The sequence below is a fragment of the Ambystoma mexicanum genome, chromosome 14 (genome assembly GCF_040938575.1).
Source record: "Ambystoma mexicanum isolate Mex_15411 chromosome 14, UKY_AmexF1_1, whole genome shotgun sequence".
Taxonomy (NCBI): domain Eukaryota; kingdom Metazoa; phylum Chordata; class Amphibia; order Caudata; family Ambystomatidae; genus Ambystoma; species Ambystoma mexicanum.
In genome coordinates, this window is record NC_090940.1 from 602,017,047 (window position 1) to 602,033,902 (window position 16,856).

General features: G+C 46.6%; 1 protein-coding gene across 3 annotated transcripts in view; it reads left to right on the plus strand.

Annotated features, from left to right (window-relative positions):
- PPP4R4 (protein phosphatase 4 regulatory subunit 4) overlaps nucleotides 1-16,856 on the plus strand; it is a 1,234,696-nt gene that overhangs the window by 338,488 nt on the left and 879,352 nt on the right. For all 3 annotated transcript variants that reach the window (XM_069637985.1, XM_069637983.1, XM_069637984.1), the window contains exon 3: nucleotides 7,378-7,480. In XM_069637985.1, the coding sequence (XP_069494086.1) occupies nucleotides 7,378-7,480 (103 nt within the window). The remainder of the gene's footprint in view (nucleotides 1-7,377; nucleotides 7,481-16,856) is intronic.

Here is a 16,856-nt window from a genome sequence, read left to right on the forward strand (position 1 = left end):
TTGGTTCTTCACAGGGAAACCTTTGTATCATTCCGGGAGTTTGCAAGCCTTCCACTCGAGCTCAGTACAAAAGCAAATGGCTTTGTTTTTGCCACTGGATCCTGAAGAAGGAGATAAATCCCCTATGAGCCTCGCTTTATTACGTTCTTTGCTTTATATTGGAACTTGCGGCTACAAGGATTCAGATAGATTCCTGCAGGACGTACACCTGGGCCTTGGGGTGCATAGCAGTTCAGAATCTTTCTCTGTGACAAATCCAGTTGTGAAGTGCCATTTTGATGTGCTTTGTCACCTTTTTCCCACTGTTAAATCACCTCACACTACGTGGCATCCTAACGCGATTCTCCTCACAACCAATTAGAAACCCATTGTCCCTAGGCTACTACCAATTTTAAATTGATTTCTTGGAAGGTTGCATTTATTGTCATTATAACATTCACGAGAATTCTGAGTGAAATACACACACCCTTTGCGCTAAAGAGCTCTTCACTACTTTTCATCTTGACCCAGTCCTTCTTCAACCAATCCACTTTTTTTCTTCTTTTTGTTTTTAAAGCTTTATTTTCAAGTGCAGTGAAAAACATACATCCTGCGTTCTGCTTTACAACAGACATTCATGATATACATCAGGCAATCAGTCTAGTATTTATACATAAGAGTGTCATACAAGTCACATAATTGGTTATATTTACATTTTGTTTAGGCACCATTATACAGTGTTCTGTGCACTTATGTATTCTCGAAAAGGCTCCCAAATGTCCTTGAGTCTGCAGCATGGTTTAACAAGGGATACATAGGTTTCTTCTTATTCGTTGGCATAAGTCATTTCTTGGACCCATGTTTCATTGTCTGGAGCTGTTCTAGACGTCAACTTTCGTAGTATGCATTTTTGGGCCAGCAAGCTGCCCAAATTAAATGGTCGTCTCAATTTAATTGATATCTTCCCTATATCCCCAATAGGTATTTAGGGAGTGACAAATGCGGGTAGCGCCTGTACATTCCTGCAGAACAACAGCGACCTCCTGCCAAAATGTTGCCACCCTGGGGCAGCCCCAGTACATATGATATGCATCAGCCACGTCTGCACTACATTTAACACATACGCAAGGCGCTGATGGTGCAAATCTGGAGATTTTCGCAGGAGTGTAGTGTAGTCTGTTGAGAACCTTAAACTGTATGAGTCTGTGGCTGGCATTGAGGAACACCTCCTTAGTCAGACGGCTCCAACGGGGCCACTGTGTATCATCCAGTGCGGTTCCCATGTCCGCCTCCCATTTCTCTTTACTTTTCAGGAGTTGTGTTTAATGTGTCTTGGCATTTTATGTATAGTCTGGATACTAATCCCCTGTGGTTCCCTCCTGCCACTACCATATTCAACACTTCGCATTCCTCTGATTCTACTGGGAACAACGGCCAGTGCGTCCTTGCGGCCGCCCTGATTCTATAGTACTGTAGCATTTTTATGGAGCTAATACCCAGCTTCCCAGCCTCTCTGGATCGCACATGCTCCGAATGGTTTTGTCATACGTTGGAGGCAGCCCCGGGCTGTTCCAAAAGGCGATTGCTTCCTCATAGGGCACTGCAACGTTGAGCCGCTTAAATATCCTGGTCCAAGCATTGACACTCGTATGAACCAAGTCGAACGTGCAGGTGTCAGTGTGGCAGCTGCCCATGACTATAGTGCACAGGTTAAAAGGGGATGCGCTGTACTCCTCTAGGTCTGTATGTAGTCATTGATCGTGTGAGGGGTACCAGTGTCTGGCGAAATGTGCCTGTGCCTCTTCATTAATTTAGCTCAAAATCTGGTGCTTGGAGCCCCCCTTGGTCGTATGGTCTGGTCATGTCCTCCCATCTCATCTGTGGTGTATCAGCACCCCATGTGAAATCCACACGAGGGACCTCAAATTGTCGAAGAATGTGCGCCCCGGCCATGTCTGGATATTAGTGAAATAATATAGTAATTTCGGGACTATGATGATCTTTAGAAGGGATAGTCTACCATACAGTGAGATTGGTAGCCTGGCCCATATGTTCAGCTTGCCCTTGAGTGAGCACATGTACTGTTTATGATGGTGACGTGTAATTATTATACCTAAATATTTCATTTCACTCTGGGCCCATTGGAATCCCTTCTAGGTTAGGGGGAGGGGTAGTAGCCTCATTTAAGGGGAATAGTTCCAACTTGGCCTCATTAATGCAGTAACCTGAGTAAATAGCAAATTTGCGAACATCGTCCAGAATCGGATATAGGTTCATGGCAGGGTTTCCGATATATAGCAGAGAGTCGTCTGCATATAACAAAATAATGTGTGTCGGGCCCGTCATTCATAAGCCTCATTGTATGTGTCTGAGGCGCATGATACAAGCCAGAGGTTCTATAGTAAGGGCGAACAGCATCTGGGACAGTGAGAAACCTTGTCTTGTGCCTCGTTCTAGCAAAAACATCAGGGACAGCGTGGACCCAGTTCGGACCCAGGCCACCGGGGAGGCATATTGTTAGCAAATACACTGGATGTAAAATTTGCCCAGACCCATGCAGCGCAGTACCGAGAACAGGAACTGCCAAGAGACCGAGTCGAAAGCTTTCTCGGTGTCCAGGGAAGCAGCCACCTCCTGCGCCTTCTGGTTGAGTTGCGATATGATGCCAAAGAGTCTGCGTAGGTTGAATGCCGTGGTCTGCCCGGGGATAAATCCCGATTGGTCAGGGTGCACTAGGGTCGCCATATGTGGAAGCAGCCTAGTGGCCAATAGTTTAGAAAAAATCTTTGTGTCTGAGTTGATTAGGGACAGTGGCCTGCACGAACCCATATCTGAGGCTGGTCTGTTGGGCTTCAGCAGGACTGCGATCACTGCTTCAGACATTGATGGAGGTAGTTTGCCAGTTAGTAGTGACTCATCCCATATACGGAGCAACTGGGGAGCGAGGGTAGAGCTCAACTCTTTGTAGAGCTCCGTCCCTAGATCATCGGGTTCTGGCGCCTTCCCAGAGGGGAGGGATTTGATAGCTTCAATGATCTCCTCAGTGGTCAGTGGTTGGTTAATGGCCATACAGGCCTCATCCGAGAGCACCGAGATCGGTATCTCATCTAGGTATGATTCAGGTTGCTGCGCCTGGAATACCAGTGATATGTTGTACCCCCGCCTCACTCCTGACCGCGTTCGCCAGTTGGCGTCCTGGTCTGTAGGCCTCCCCATATCATCTAGCCCGTGCAGGGTATTGTAACAGTCGTACCTCTGTCGGGCAGTTCCCTGTACTTCAGCAGGTTCCCTTTTAATACATCCCAGTAGGGCACCGTCATGAGTATTTCCGTACTCGTCTTCCAATTTTTTGAGGTCAGCCTCCACCCCTCCCAGTTCCTGCCTTATTGCCCTAAGTGTGCCAGAGGCCGTGGAGATAATCTCTCCTCTAATCCATACTTTGTAGGCCTCCCATACTGTGCAGTGGTGTTGTACAGATCTCTCGTTCCTGGGGAAGAATTCAACTAATCCATTGTACAGCCCCTCCAGAAAAGCTGGATCTGCCAAACTTGCAGGAAGCATGTGCCCAAGAAGCCCCATTCCAGGGTCAGGACGAATGGTGAGTGGTCAGAAATAGTGCGGGGGATTATTTTAGACTCAACTAAGCGTACCATGAGTGAGGTGGGATTTTAGCCAGAAATCTATCCTACAATGCGCGTCGTGGACTGTCGAGTAGAATGTGTATTCTCGAGTGGATGGGTTGCGAGTCCGCTATGCGCCAGTTAAACCCAAATGCTCCGCCACATTTGACAGCATCCGTGCCGCGGCGGACATATCCCTTTGTGTGTATCTGGATCTGTCCATGACACAGTCCAGGATCAGGTTGAAGTCCGCAACCCATAGTATGGATGAGTGCGGGTTTTCGAGCAGGATATCTAGATCTGGCCGTAGAACTGCGGGTCGTTGTTGTTAGGACCATAGGTGTTCACCAGAGTTGTGGTTACACCTGCCAAGGCACCCCAGAGGATGACATACCTACCCTGTGTGTCTATACACTGTTTGGTCTCCTGAAACGGTACAGATCGATGGATCAGTGTTGGCACTCCTCAGGACTGGGAGCCGCATTGTGGGCCGCTTGCTTTAGCGAATGAGTCGTTAGTGGTCCCCTGGGTGTGCGTCTGCTGCAGAATCACCATTCTTGGGGCCAGCCTGTTTATGTAGGTAGCAACCTTGCGTGCCCTTAAAGGGTGATTGAGACCACAAATGTTCCATGACATAAGCGTGATGTTAGTGCCCAGCATATCTGCAACGATCAAATGTCTGACCCGGCAACTGTCGGGCAATACCTAGAGTATGACTGTATTCCGTGATCAAGGAGTAGTTTATGATATGATAGGTTATTTACATGCTTAATACCCAGAAGTTTCTAAGCGCGGACCGGGGGATTGAACCTGTGGTGCTCCGTGTTGTCTTGCATCCAAGGCGAGCATGTTGCCCCTGAGCTATCCTTCTGGGAGTTTGCACTGCTTTTCGGATTAAACATGCAGAACCAAAAGTGTACAAATACAAACATTCAAAAACAGGTTCCAAACTTTTCACCCCCACCCACCCACATCATCCCCCCCAACTGGACGATGGAACCCAATATGCATTGTGACATTGTAGAACTCTCATGGGGTGCACTGTGTGCAGTCAGCAAGGCTAGTTGGACGGCCAACAGTGTACCACCAGCCCTGCGGTAGGAGTTGCCCGTGCCCAGTCATATTTCAGAATTGGGACCAGCCCCACAGGGGTGTCAGTCGTTCTCAATGTTGTCTGGTCCATTGTCTCTGGAGTTCTGCAGCCACTAGCCCGGTCTCTCCCTGACAATGGGATAGTGATTTTTGTATTCAATATATGCCATAGCTCCGTCTGGGTCCTCAAAGAAATGCACCCTTCCGCTGTTTTAGTTTCGCTGGGTATATCAAAGCATGTTGAACTTGACGGATGCATGTCGGTTTCTTGACTGAATCAAATGATTTGCGTTTATTTAGCACTTTCGTGGTAAAATCCGGGTATATGTGGATGTCTGCAGATTCAAATCGTAAAGTCCCCTTCTCTCTCACCATGCATAGGATCAGGTCTCTATCGCGATAGTTCAATAATTTGGCCAGCGTAGTGTGAAGGGGGGGGAAAAGAAGCTAGGACACGGTGCGCTCTTTCAACCTGGAAGTGTTGAGAGAATCTTGTGGAATCAAACAGAGATTTCAGCAAACTTTCCACAAATTGTTCCATTGGGCCCTTGCAGGAGGCCTCCGGTATCCCAACAATGCAGATGTTGTTCCTCCGAGACCTCGATTCTAGGTCCTCACATTTGTTGCAAACTCTGCTGAATTCTTGCTGCAGGAGTGCAATGTCGCGGTCATGTTTCAATGTTTTGTCCTCTGTCCTGCTTACTCTTGCCTCCACTTCCGTGATGCGGGCCCCTTCCTTTTCTAGCTTGGATTTCAAAGAACAAATAGTTGAGACAATATCATCTAGCTTTAAATTTACAGCCAGGAAGTCATTTTGCATAGCAGTGAGGAGATGGTCGTCCCTGGTGGTTTGGGATGCAGAGGGGCCCTCCACATCAGGTGTCGTCACAATGGGGTCCAGGCTCTTAGCGGGGGTACTAGTGTACGTGTTCATTGTGCCCTTCTTTTTGGATCCAGCACCCTTTGTCATGTTGCCCATAGATGTGATCTCGCCTTAAGCCTGGAGCTCTTTATGGTGTTATACAGCTTCCCCACAAGGTGAACTGACTTCCCACCCCACAACGGAAAGCCAGACGGTAAGTATCAGTAAGAGGCCAGCCTTAATGCGTCAGCAGAGCAGCACAGCAAGCACAGGGAACAGCAGGCATCCAGTATTGCCGTCCGGAAGATGGACGAGTAGTGCCCGGATCCTAGATGTCAGCCAGCTCAGATGTCGTTCAGAGCACCCAGTTGGCACAACAGCAAAGGAGCACAAATTGGTGTTATGTCTGGGATTCACGGTTGGTGCGCATCAGGTCAAATGCTACTTGAGGGTGACTCATGAGCCAGGGGCAACCGCACACAGCCTCCCCAGCATCCAGTGATGACATGCACCGGGCTGCCGCAGGCCACTGTGTCAGCCTATCGTCATCAGCCACATATGCCAAGGGTGGGTCATAGTAAGGGTCTGGCTGCTGGACAGTAGCAGGCCCAGAGGGTAAAAGGAGACAGTCGGTTAACAGGGTGCACCCCGTCACCCAAACCACCTCATAAGAGGTTTGCGCAGGGCCCTGCTTAGTGTACCGTATTTATTTGGTTCTGTGTGTGGAAGGGCAAGCCTCCGAGCTAACAGTTTGATGACCACAGCCCAACAAATGCGTGTGCAGAATCTCAGGGCTCTGCGGAGCAGCTCTGTGTAGGGCCCCGCTCAGTATAAACTTTCTACTTGGTGGCAGTGTTTGGGAGGGCAAGCCTCCAAGTTGGCGGCACACAGGCCGCGGCCCCGTGAGTGCATGCAGAGTATCTCTGGGCTCTCGAGGATGTTTCACTGCAGGTCTGGGTCACGTCAGGGGAGTGGGATCAGTACAGTAGACACAGCACGGGGCCAGTCTTAGACCCTGTCGTAGACACCAGCTGTCTCCCAAAGGGCAAATGCTAGTGTCGCCCCCTTGCACGATCACCCACCTTCAAAGACTTGGGCCAGGGCCTCCACATCTGGAGACAGTCTCAGCACACCTCCGTGTCTGTGTCTGGTCTTCCGGGCGGACTCCCGGAGACAAGCGTAGCCCGCCTGTGTGAAGATTTCCAAAAGATTGCAGTAGGCACAGGGTCCAGTGCCAGGGAGCAGCTGTCTCAGAGTGTAGCACGAGTTTGTGGTCACCACGCCGCCAGCATGATGGCTCTGGGGGCTGGAATCAGGGCTCCAAGTCAAGGCCTGGATTGTTAATGCATTAGCCGCATCCACTCAGCAGGAAACCCCTTGCGCTGTGACACCCTCTAGTCACGGAGGGCACCCACCGACTTCAGGGCAAGAAAACATCTGCACCCATCCCGAGGGGGATACTCCTGTAGCAACTTGCAAGCGTGCAGGAATTTGGACCTGCCTCCAGGTAGTATCGCTGTGGTCCACGCTCAGACCACAAGTGTCATCTGCTGTGAGCCTCTGCAATCAACCCCTCACAACACAGTATGGGCGATACCGGCCCACTCCGCGGCCGGCACAGCCACTCGTTAGGACCGTTGGGGCAGCTCGGCAGGGTCATAAGTATGGAGGAAAGGGGACTCTGGATTAGGAAAGTGTTGTCACTATGGTGAGTAACCTTTTTCTATATGCATTCATGAAGGTGCCAAAACGAAGCAATTTTTTTGTACATTTGCTATTTGTTTATATCTTAATACTGAACACCTATTTAAATATATTTTATAGTTCTGGTCAAGATATCCAAGGAACAAGTGTGGTTGCAAATCTTCCAGTCCTGATTAAACAGAACCCTGCGGAGACACTTCGGAGAGTTGTGCCAAAAATCAGGGTATGTTGTTTACAATTCCAACTTAATGTTTATCAGGCAGATGATTGGTTTGCAGATCAGTATTATATCGATACTTAAATTATGCACTGAAAGCCCATTATATCTAAAAGGCAAAATGTGTTCTGGTTTTAAGAAATTATTTATTTTTAATATTTAGTTCTCGTTCCCTGAACAGTTCTTATCTAAACATTCCAAGGATCTATATTTTGATGAACTTGAAGTTAGCTGATTGTGCTGTACTACTTCTGTCAGAATTATAGTCTTGTTTTTTTGGCTGGAAACAAATCTTTTGCAGACTTCCTCTTCCAACTCCTTGCCATCAACTGGGGGAGTCAACCTAATCTTCGCAGGGGAATGACGAAGTACGAATCTTTAAATTCAATGTCAATAGCAAGTGTCACAATCCAGCTTCACTCAGCCCAGGGCCCCAAGCTCTTGGAACTACCCTCCTTGTGCATCGTAATTGCCAGTCTCTGCAACATATATCCACATTGCCAGAGCAGTGAAGCAGAAGATCTCCATCTCAGTGGGCAGCGAATTAACGCCGGCTCTGTGAAGATGCCGCAGAGCCCTAATTGGCAAGGTGTTGACAATGAAGGCACAGTGAACAGGAAGTCTTTTCTTTTTTGACATCTTGATTTTCAATAACAGTGATATAGGGAAAATGGTGCGGGGGGTTTGGCAGAGCACCTAGAATGCCTAAGAAGAGGCACCTGGTTCACAAGTCTCAACCTTAGTCTTTGTTACAAAACTTAGCAGCATTGGGTAGGTAGTCCAGGAGACTCCTATAGATTTAAGCTGAATTTTGATGATTTGAACACTGCCACATGTATCAACGGACAGGGTTACTTTTTAGCCTGAGATGGTGGCATCTTCAAGTCGGCGATGTGTGTGTATGAGTTGTGCATGAGCGTGATATAAAAAAAATATAATATATCATATCTTGGCAGTCCTGACAGTGGCTTGATGGGGAATCGTACAAAAATGTCGACCTGGGAATTGCGACAGCTGAAAATGACTACTTTTTCTTTTTGTTTTAACCCACTCTTACACCACATATATATATATGTGGGGGGGTTAGTGTATAATATTAATGGGGGGGTTAGTGTATAATATTAAAAGGCGGGGTTGCGGGGGTCTGCCCCGCATATATATGTGGTGTAAAGGGTTAAAAAAAAGTCACAATTTTCGACCGTCGCAATAATGACATAGATCCGCTTGATGGTAGGTGAAAAGGAAGGTTTGCTCCTGGAGTTGTGGTGTTGGCCGCAGACTGTATTTAGTTGAATAGTTGAGCAACAGGTAATGCCTCTGGAGTTCAGCAAGCTGGGATCTGCTCAACAGAAGCCTGCAGGGCTAGAACACTCTGCTGCATGTCTATCCCAGGCTAAAGTATCCTGGCAAACCTCCATGCACACTACCTCTACTACATCTGGCAGATGAGCCGTATGTACCCCAGGGATATTATGAAAGGTGCCTTTCTCCCTAATTAGTTCCACTGTTTTCACCCTTAGGGAAGGGGTTCTGAACTGCCAACAGTTCCAACAGGTAATCAATAGAATGGTGGGTTCCCCCTCTATTTATAATTTAACCCTAATGCAGGATTAGTGGGTTCCCTGCCTCCTGCTAATATCCAGCGAAAATCTCTTTCTGGAGAAGTGTCCACTGTCGTCTTCTGCTGCAATTCCCAGAGTCCATTGCGCCCAGTGAGGTCCCTGTAGGGGCAAAGTGTCATAAATCACCAAAGTATCAACTGAAAAGGATACAGTAACCAAAAAAGGATACAATTTGGTAGGGCTTTTCCGGATCCTATCTTCACACGACTTGATTGAAGGCAGGTCAAATTAGACCTTCCAAATGATACAACTCTCTGACTGAATAAAACAGGCAGAGAGATGGATCACTGGAAAGGGCGTGGGAATTGTACAGGAAGTATGCCTAAAATAGATAAGTATCATAAGACACTGTCCCAAATTAAATACTAAGAAACACAGAATTGGGATTAATTCAGACACTGACCTTAAGACTAAACTGAAGAATTCCAGGACAATATCTTGAAGAGTCCCAAGAGTTGAACAAACGACAAAGGATGGGAAGATTAGTAAGGGAGACTTATCCCGAATGGCACGAGGCTCTCGCTAGATACCGGGTTGGTGCACCACAGGGTAGCGTCCAATGTACTGTGCACATTCACCTTCCAATAGTTCATGAAATACTTCCTTTCCCACAAAGAACAAAATAAGAATCTCACCTGTTGACTGTCACAGGTACCAAAAGTTCGAAGTAGTTCAGAAAAACACGTGCAGGATTGCGCACGACAACATACACGCAGCCAAGCCAGCCGCGCCTGTAGACAGCGTTTCCGCGTGAAGAATTAGACACGCGAACAGGATTCACGCAGCCCTGGACAGCCGCGCTAGCAGACAGCATCCGCGTGGAGATTTGGCACGCGAACTGGATTCACGCAGCTCAGGACAGCCGCGCTTGCAGACAGCGTCCGCGTGGAGATTTGGCACGCGAACTGGATTCACGCAGCTCAGGACAGCCGCGCTTGCAGACAGCGTCCGCGTGGAGATTTGGCACGCGAACAGGATTCACGCAGCTCAGGACAGCCGTGCTTGCAGACAGCGCCCGCGTGGAGATTTGGCACGCGAGCTGGATTCACGCAGCTCAGGACAGCCGCGCTTGCAGACAGCGTCCGCGTGGAGATTTGACACGCGAACAGGATACACGCAACCCAGGAATTAGCGTGTGGAGGAAAACAAGCTCAAATTAGGCCAAAGAATTTTGCTGAAAGGAATGCGAGAACGCAGGTCCGGAGTTCAGCTACAAACGCCAAAATTGACTTAATCAGAAGCAGCGAATGGAGTTTCCACGCTGCTTATGTACGCACTGCCGTGATACACGTGACGGACCTAAGTCACGTGAAAATTAACGACGTGAAAAATGCAGACGTCGTTTTCCGGGCAATGTATCGAACACCATTTTGAGTAAAAAGGTCTACTGGTTCTATGGGCGTAACTCATCTTGTATGGAGAAGTTGTTCCTGGTCCAGGGGTATGTCCGGCAGGCATGACAGTGCCACCCCCCAAAGGAGCAGCTTCTCCCCTTTTCGAGTGGAATCGCCTTAATAAAGCAGGAGCATGAATGTTCGACAGAGGTTCCCAGGATCTATCCTCGGGACCATAACCTTTCCAATCTACCAGATAAAATGGTTTTCCAGACCGCAACCTCATGTCCAGAATGTCATGCACTTCATATTCGTCAGACCCTTTCACTGAAATAGCAACAGGCCGTACAGGTAATCTAGTAGCATCCGAACACGGTTTGATGAGCGATACGTGGAAAACGGGATGCACTCGCCACCGTTGTGGCAAAGCCAGACGGACAGCAGCCGGATTTATAACTTGGAGAACTTCATATGGCCCAATGTATTTAGGCAACAATTTCCTTTTGCCGGGTATTCTCAAGTTTTTTGTGGACAGCCTACCTTCATTCCTGCTTTGTAGACAGGTGCAGGAATTCTATGAGCGTCGGCATAGTACTTGTCTCGTTTTTTAGCTAGTTCCAATTGCTGCTCAACTTTTTTCTGTAGACTTTTAAGATCCCTAAAAGTATGTCCTGCTGCAGGAGTATCCAAAGACAAACGAGTCAAAAGGAATGGAATGTGGGTGTTGCCCATACAAAGCATAGAAAGGTGAAGTACCTATAGCACTATGATAGGAATTGTTATAGGCGAACTCTGCTGCCGGCAAAACATTGAGCCAATCTGACTGAAACTGCAAGCACAAACATCGCAGATATTGTTCCATAGTGCTATTGACTCTCTGTCTGTCCATACGTTTGAGGGTGATAAGCACTAGACAACCTGCCATCAATTAATAAGGCCGAATTTAGTGCCTTCCAAAAACGTGACGCAAATTGTGATCCCCTGTCAGTGATGATCACTGAAGGTAGACCAAAAAACCGGAATATATGCCGGATGAATAGATCAGCCAGACCAGCAGCTGTTGGTACACCAATACAGGGAATGAAAAGCGCCAATTTTGTAAAGTAGTCCACCACCACCCATATGGTATCGTAGTCTTTATTTCTTGGAAGTTCAACCACAAAATCCATCGATATCATGTCCCATGGTTTTTTGGGAACTGGTAGAGACTGGAGTAAACCCACTGGTTTGCCAGGAGTAGTCTTGCATTGACTGCATACTGAAAATGTTGAAACATAATTTATAACATCTTGTGTTATAGACGGCCACCAACACCATCTTTTCAATAACTCTAGAGTCTTCTTCTGTCCAGGATGGGCGGCAATCAAAGAATCATGACCCCAACTGAGGGCTTTTTTCTGAATGGTATCAGTTGGTAGATAAAGTACTCCTTTTTTAAAAGGCAAACCATTGTATAAATCAATGTTCAATTCTTGGATCAATTGTGGATTTAGTTTCACCCACTCCTGTAATTCGTTTTTTAGAGAAGGTTGTGCAGAACAACTACATATCACGTGATCTGCCAACAGCTTATTTTGTACCGATGATTCTTCTTTCACCTCTTCACCGATGCGAGACAAAGCATCAGATTTGACATGTTGTCTGGAGGGCGATAAGTAATTTGAAAATCGTATTGAGCAAAGAAAACATGCCATCTGGCCTGTCTAGCTGTGAGACATTTCATAGTTTTAAATGACTGAAGGTTTCTATGATCGGAATACACCATCACCTGATGTTTGGCCCCAAGAAGATGATGTCTCCACTCTCGGAAAGCATCTTTGATTGCAAGTAATTCACGCTCAGTGACAGTTTAGTTCTGTTCATAAGGGGTAAGTTTACGTGAAAAGAAAGCAACTGGATGCTCCTCCTTAGTTTCTGCACAAACCCACGAGAGTACTGCTCCTGTAGCTACACTGGATGCGTCTGCTTCAACGATAAACTGACCATCCGGATCAGGATGCCGAAGTACAGGTGCAGTTGTAAATGCTTCTTTTAACTTCTCAAAAGAAGCTTGGGCATTTTGGTTCCAACAGAATGGAATTTTAGAGCTAGTTAAAGCTGTCAATGGGGCCACTGTTTCGGAGAAAGAACGAATAAATCTGCGATAGAAATTCGCAAATCCTAGAAATGACTGTAGTGACTTGACATTGTATGGGATAGGCCAATTCAATATAGCTTTCACTTTAGAAAGACTCATTCGAACACCATGATTGGTAATGTCATAACCCAGAAATTCCACTTCTTCATTTCTCGACTTTAACAAAAAGTTTATTCTCTCTAAGTCTTTGGAAGACAGCTGAGACGTGTTTAACATGTTCTGGAAAGGATGATGAATATATCAAAATGTCATCCAAGTAAATCACCACGAATTGATCCATCATATCTTTGAAGATATCGTTCATGAAGAACTGAAATGTGGCTGGAGCGTTACAGAGACCAAAAGGCATCACTAAATATTCGTAAAGGCCGTACCGCGTCTTAAAAGCGGTCTTCCATTCGTCTCCTTCACGAATGCGAACCAGATTGTATGCGCCGCGCAAATCCAATTTAGAGAAGTACTTGGAAGTTCCTAATTGGTCTAACAGGACATTAATCAATGGTAAAGGATACTGATTCTTTATGGTGATGTCATTAATAGCCCTGTAATCAATGCAAGGCCTTAGGTCTCCTTCCTTCTTTGGAACAAAGAATAAAGGAGAAGCAGCCGGCGATTGAGATGGCCTTATGAATCCCATATCCAGAGCTTTATCGATATATTCTTTCAAGACCGCATCTTCTTTGAGAGTCAAAGAATAAACTCGACCAGTAGGAATTTTAGCTCCAGGAATCAATTCAATTGGACAATCATATTGCCTATGTGGAGGAAGCTGTTCTGCCTGACCTTTGTCAAACACATCGGCAAAATCTGCATATTCACTTGGTATATGCGTACCTTTTTGATTTACCACATTGATAGCAGAGATTCCCTCAATAGAGGCCAACATATGTGATTTATTTGATACCACCTGGCTGGTAAAGCAATGTTCGTTACAAAAAACTGAAGGATATTGGATCAATCCCGTAACCCAGTCTATGGCGGGATTATGAAGAGTCAACCAATTAAGTCCTAGTATTATTTGGTATTGAGGAGCCGCAATGACATCGAAGACAATTTCCTCCGAATGACCATTTGATAAAGTCATCTGAATAGGTACAGTCTCCTGAGTTACCATACCGGAAATCAAGATTGATCCATCCACTGTATTAACAGTTTCAGGTTTGTTCTTGTCTATAAGGGGTATAGAACATTTCTTGGCGTATGTGATATCAATGTAATTATTAGTGGCTCCCGAGTCAACCAAAGCCTTGGAAGCCAAGTCTTGATCATTGAAACGTAACATCATCTCAACAGCTATCGGTGCATGAGCTGGAAATGTAATGGAGTCCGATGTAACACTCGACACAGGGACTCCTGCTACTGTCGAGTTTTGGCGTTTCCCGAAGGCTTATTTGGTCTTTTAGGATATGCCGCCAATAAATGCTCGGAGGAACCGCAATACATACATAAGTTATTTCTCTTTCGGTTCTCTTTCGGCTTTAGACAACCGGCCTCTCACTGCGCCAATTTGCATTGGTTCAGGATCATTCGAAGAATGTGCCGGTGTATCGGAACGAACTGGTGCCGGAAGAAAAGGTTTTTTCTCTCCTTTGCGGGCATTTCTTCGGGCGTCAATTTGTAAAATTAAATCAAGAAATTCTGAAAAACCTGTAGGAACCACTGGAACCGTGGACAAAGCGTCCTTGAGTTCTTCTGAAAGACCCTTGTAGAAAACAGCCGTCTTCTTGTCTTCCGGCCATCGGGTTTCAGCCGTTAATTGGTTAAATCGCGCAATGTAAGCCAACAGAGGTTGATTACCTTGTTGTAAATTCAACAACTCCAGATCTGTGGCTTGAGTAGCATAGCGCATATCAAAGACTTTGTTCATAGCCGCCAGAAGATCATCGCAATCGTACAACAAGGGGCTATTTGACTCCAATAAAGGATTTGCCCAAGCAGCAGCTGTACCCCCCAAATGAGAAGGCACGAATGCTGCTTTAGTAGTAAGATCAGGAAATTAATTAGGCCGACAAAGGAAATGAAGTCGGCACTGATTAACAAAGGTTCTATAGGTTTTAGGATCACCTGTGAACCTTTCCGGAGGAGCCAAGGGAAACTGTGTGGGCATAACCACTTTAAGAGTTTCCTGTGATAATGATGGTGTCGTAGTCCGAGATCCAGATGTAATGGCTGCTGGAATCTGTACTCCCTGAGGAGTGACTTGCATGGCATCTTGCATAACATCCATTCGATGCCGTAGCATATCCTGTGCCGTAATCATTTAATTTCTCAAGTCAGAAATTAACTGAGTCAAAACAGTTATAGGATCCGTACCCTCCATGGCTTCTGATTCTGTCATAAATCACCAAAGTATCAACTGAAAAGGATACAGTAACCAAAAAAGGATACAATTTGGTAGGGCTTTTCCGGATCCTATCTTCACACGACTTGATTGAAGGCAGGTCAAATTAGACCTTCCAAATGATACAACTCTCTGACTGAATAAAACAGGCAGAGAGATGGATCACTGGAAAGGGCAAGGGAATTGTACAGGAAGTATGCCTAAAATAGATAAGTATCATAAGACACTGTCCCAAATTAAATACTAAGAAACACAGAATTGGGATTAATTCAGACACTGACCTTAAGGCTAAACTGGAGAATTCCAGGACAATATCTTGAAGAGTCCCAAGAGTTGAACAAACGACAAAGGAAGGGAAGATTAGTAAGGGAGACTTATCCCGAACGGCACGAGGCTCTCGCTAGATACCGGGTTGGTGCACCACAGGGTAGCGTCCAATGTACTGTGCACATTCACCTTCCAATAGTTCATGAAATACTTCCTTTCCCACAAAGAACAAAATAAGAATCTCACCTGTTGACTGTCACAGGTACCAAAAGTTCAAAGTAGTTCAGAAAAACACGTGCAGGATTGCACGCGACAGCATACACGCAGCCAAGCCAGCTGCGCCTGTAGACAGTGTTTCCGCGTGAAGAATTAGACACGCGAACAGGATTCACGCAGCCCTGGACAGCCGCGCTAGCAGACAGCGTCCGCGTGGAGATTTGGCACGCGAACTGGATTCACGCAGCTCAGGACAGCCGCGCTTGCAGACAGCGTCCGCGTGGAGATTTGGCACGCGAACTGGATTCACGCAGCTCAGGACAGCCGCGCTTGCAGACAGCGTCCGCGTGGAGATTTGGCACGCGAACAGGATTCACGCAGCTCAGGACAGCCACGCTTGCAGAGAGCGCCTGCGTGGAGATTTGGCACGCGAACTGGATTCACGCAGCTCAGGACAGCCGCGCTTGCAGACAGCGCCCGCGTGGAGATTTGGCACGCGAGCTGGATTCATGCAGCTCAGGACAGCTGCGCTTGCAGACAGCGTCCGCATGGAGATTTGACACGCGAACAGGATACACGCAACCCAGGAATTAGCGTGTGGAGGAAAACAAGCTCAAATTAGGCCAAAGAATTTTGCTGAAAGGAATGCGAGAAAGCAGGTCCGGAGTTCAGCTACAAACGCCAAAATTGACTTGATCAGAAGCAGCGAATGGAGTTTCCACGCTGCTTATGTATGCACTGCCGTGATACACGTGACGGACCTAAGTCACGTGAAAATTAACGACGTGAAAAATGCAGACGTCGTTTTCCGGGCAATGTATCGAACAACCTCCATTTTGAGTAAAAAGGTCTACTGGTTCTATGGGCGTAACTCATCTTGTATGGAGAAGTTGTTCCTGGTCCAGGGGTATGTCCGGCAGGCATGACACAAAGCTAAGATTGCAGGGAGAAAAATCAAAATGGTGGAAAGGATTTTCGCCATTCCAGAACTCTAAGGCTGCCTTAGCTCAGCCCATGTCCTTCCTTCATACGAACAAAAGGCCCTTGCATAGAACGGGCATCTGCTCCTTTTGCCAGTTAGTGTCGGCAACAGTTAGTTATGTGTTCGGTCCAAACTTTAGAATCTTCTCCCCACATGCTGGTGAAAGTGAATTTCTCACTTCGGATTGATAAGGACCTTTGCGTAAATGATCGAAACCACATGGTATCAGTTCCAAAGGTAGGAGAACGTTCCCAAAAAAGGTGCCTCTCATCTCGAGAATCAATGATCTACATGAACTGCCTATATCTTTAGTTTGCTTCATACTGCAATATTCTCCTTTGGCTAAATATTGCTTTATGTGTAGGTTTTCTAAGCATACAACCCAATTTGTAGGGTTTTAAGACACTGCCACCTGGCGTGGGAGAACATTGGATATAGTGAGTTCTGCCGCTGTGGTTTAGGAACTGCAACAAAGAGCCATTG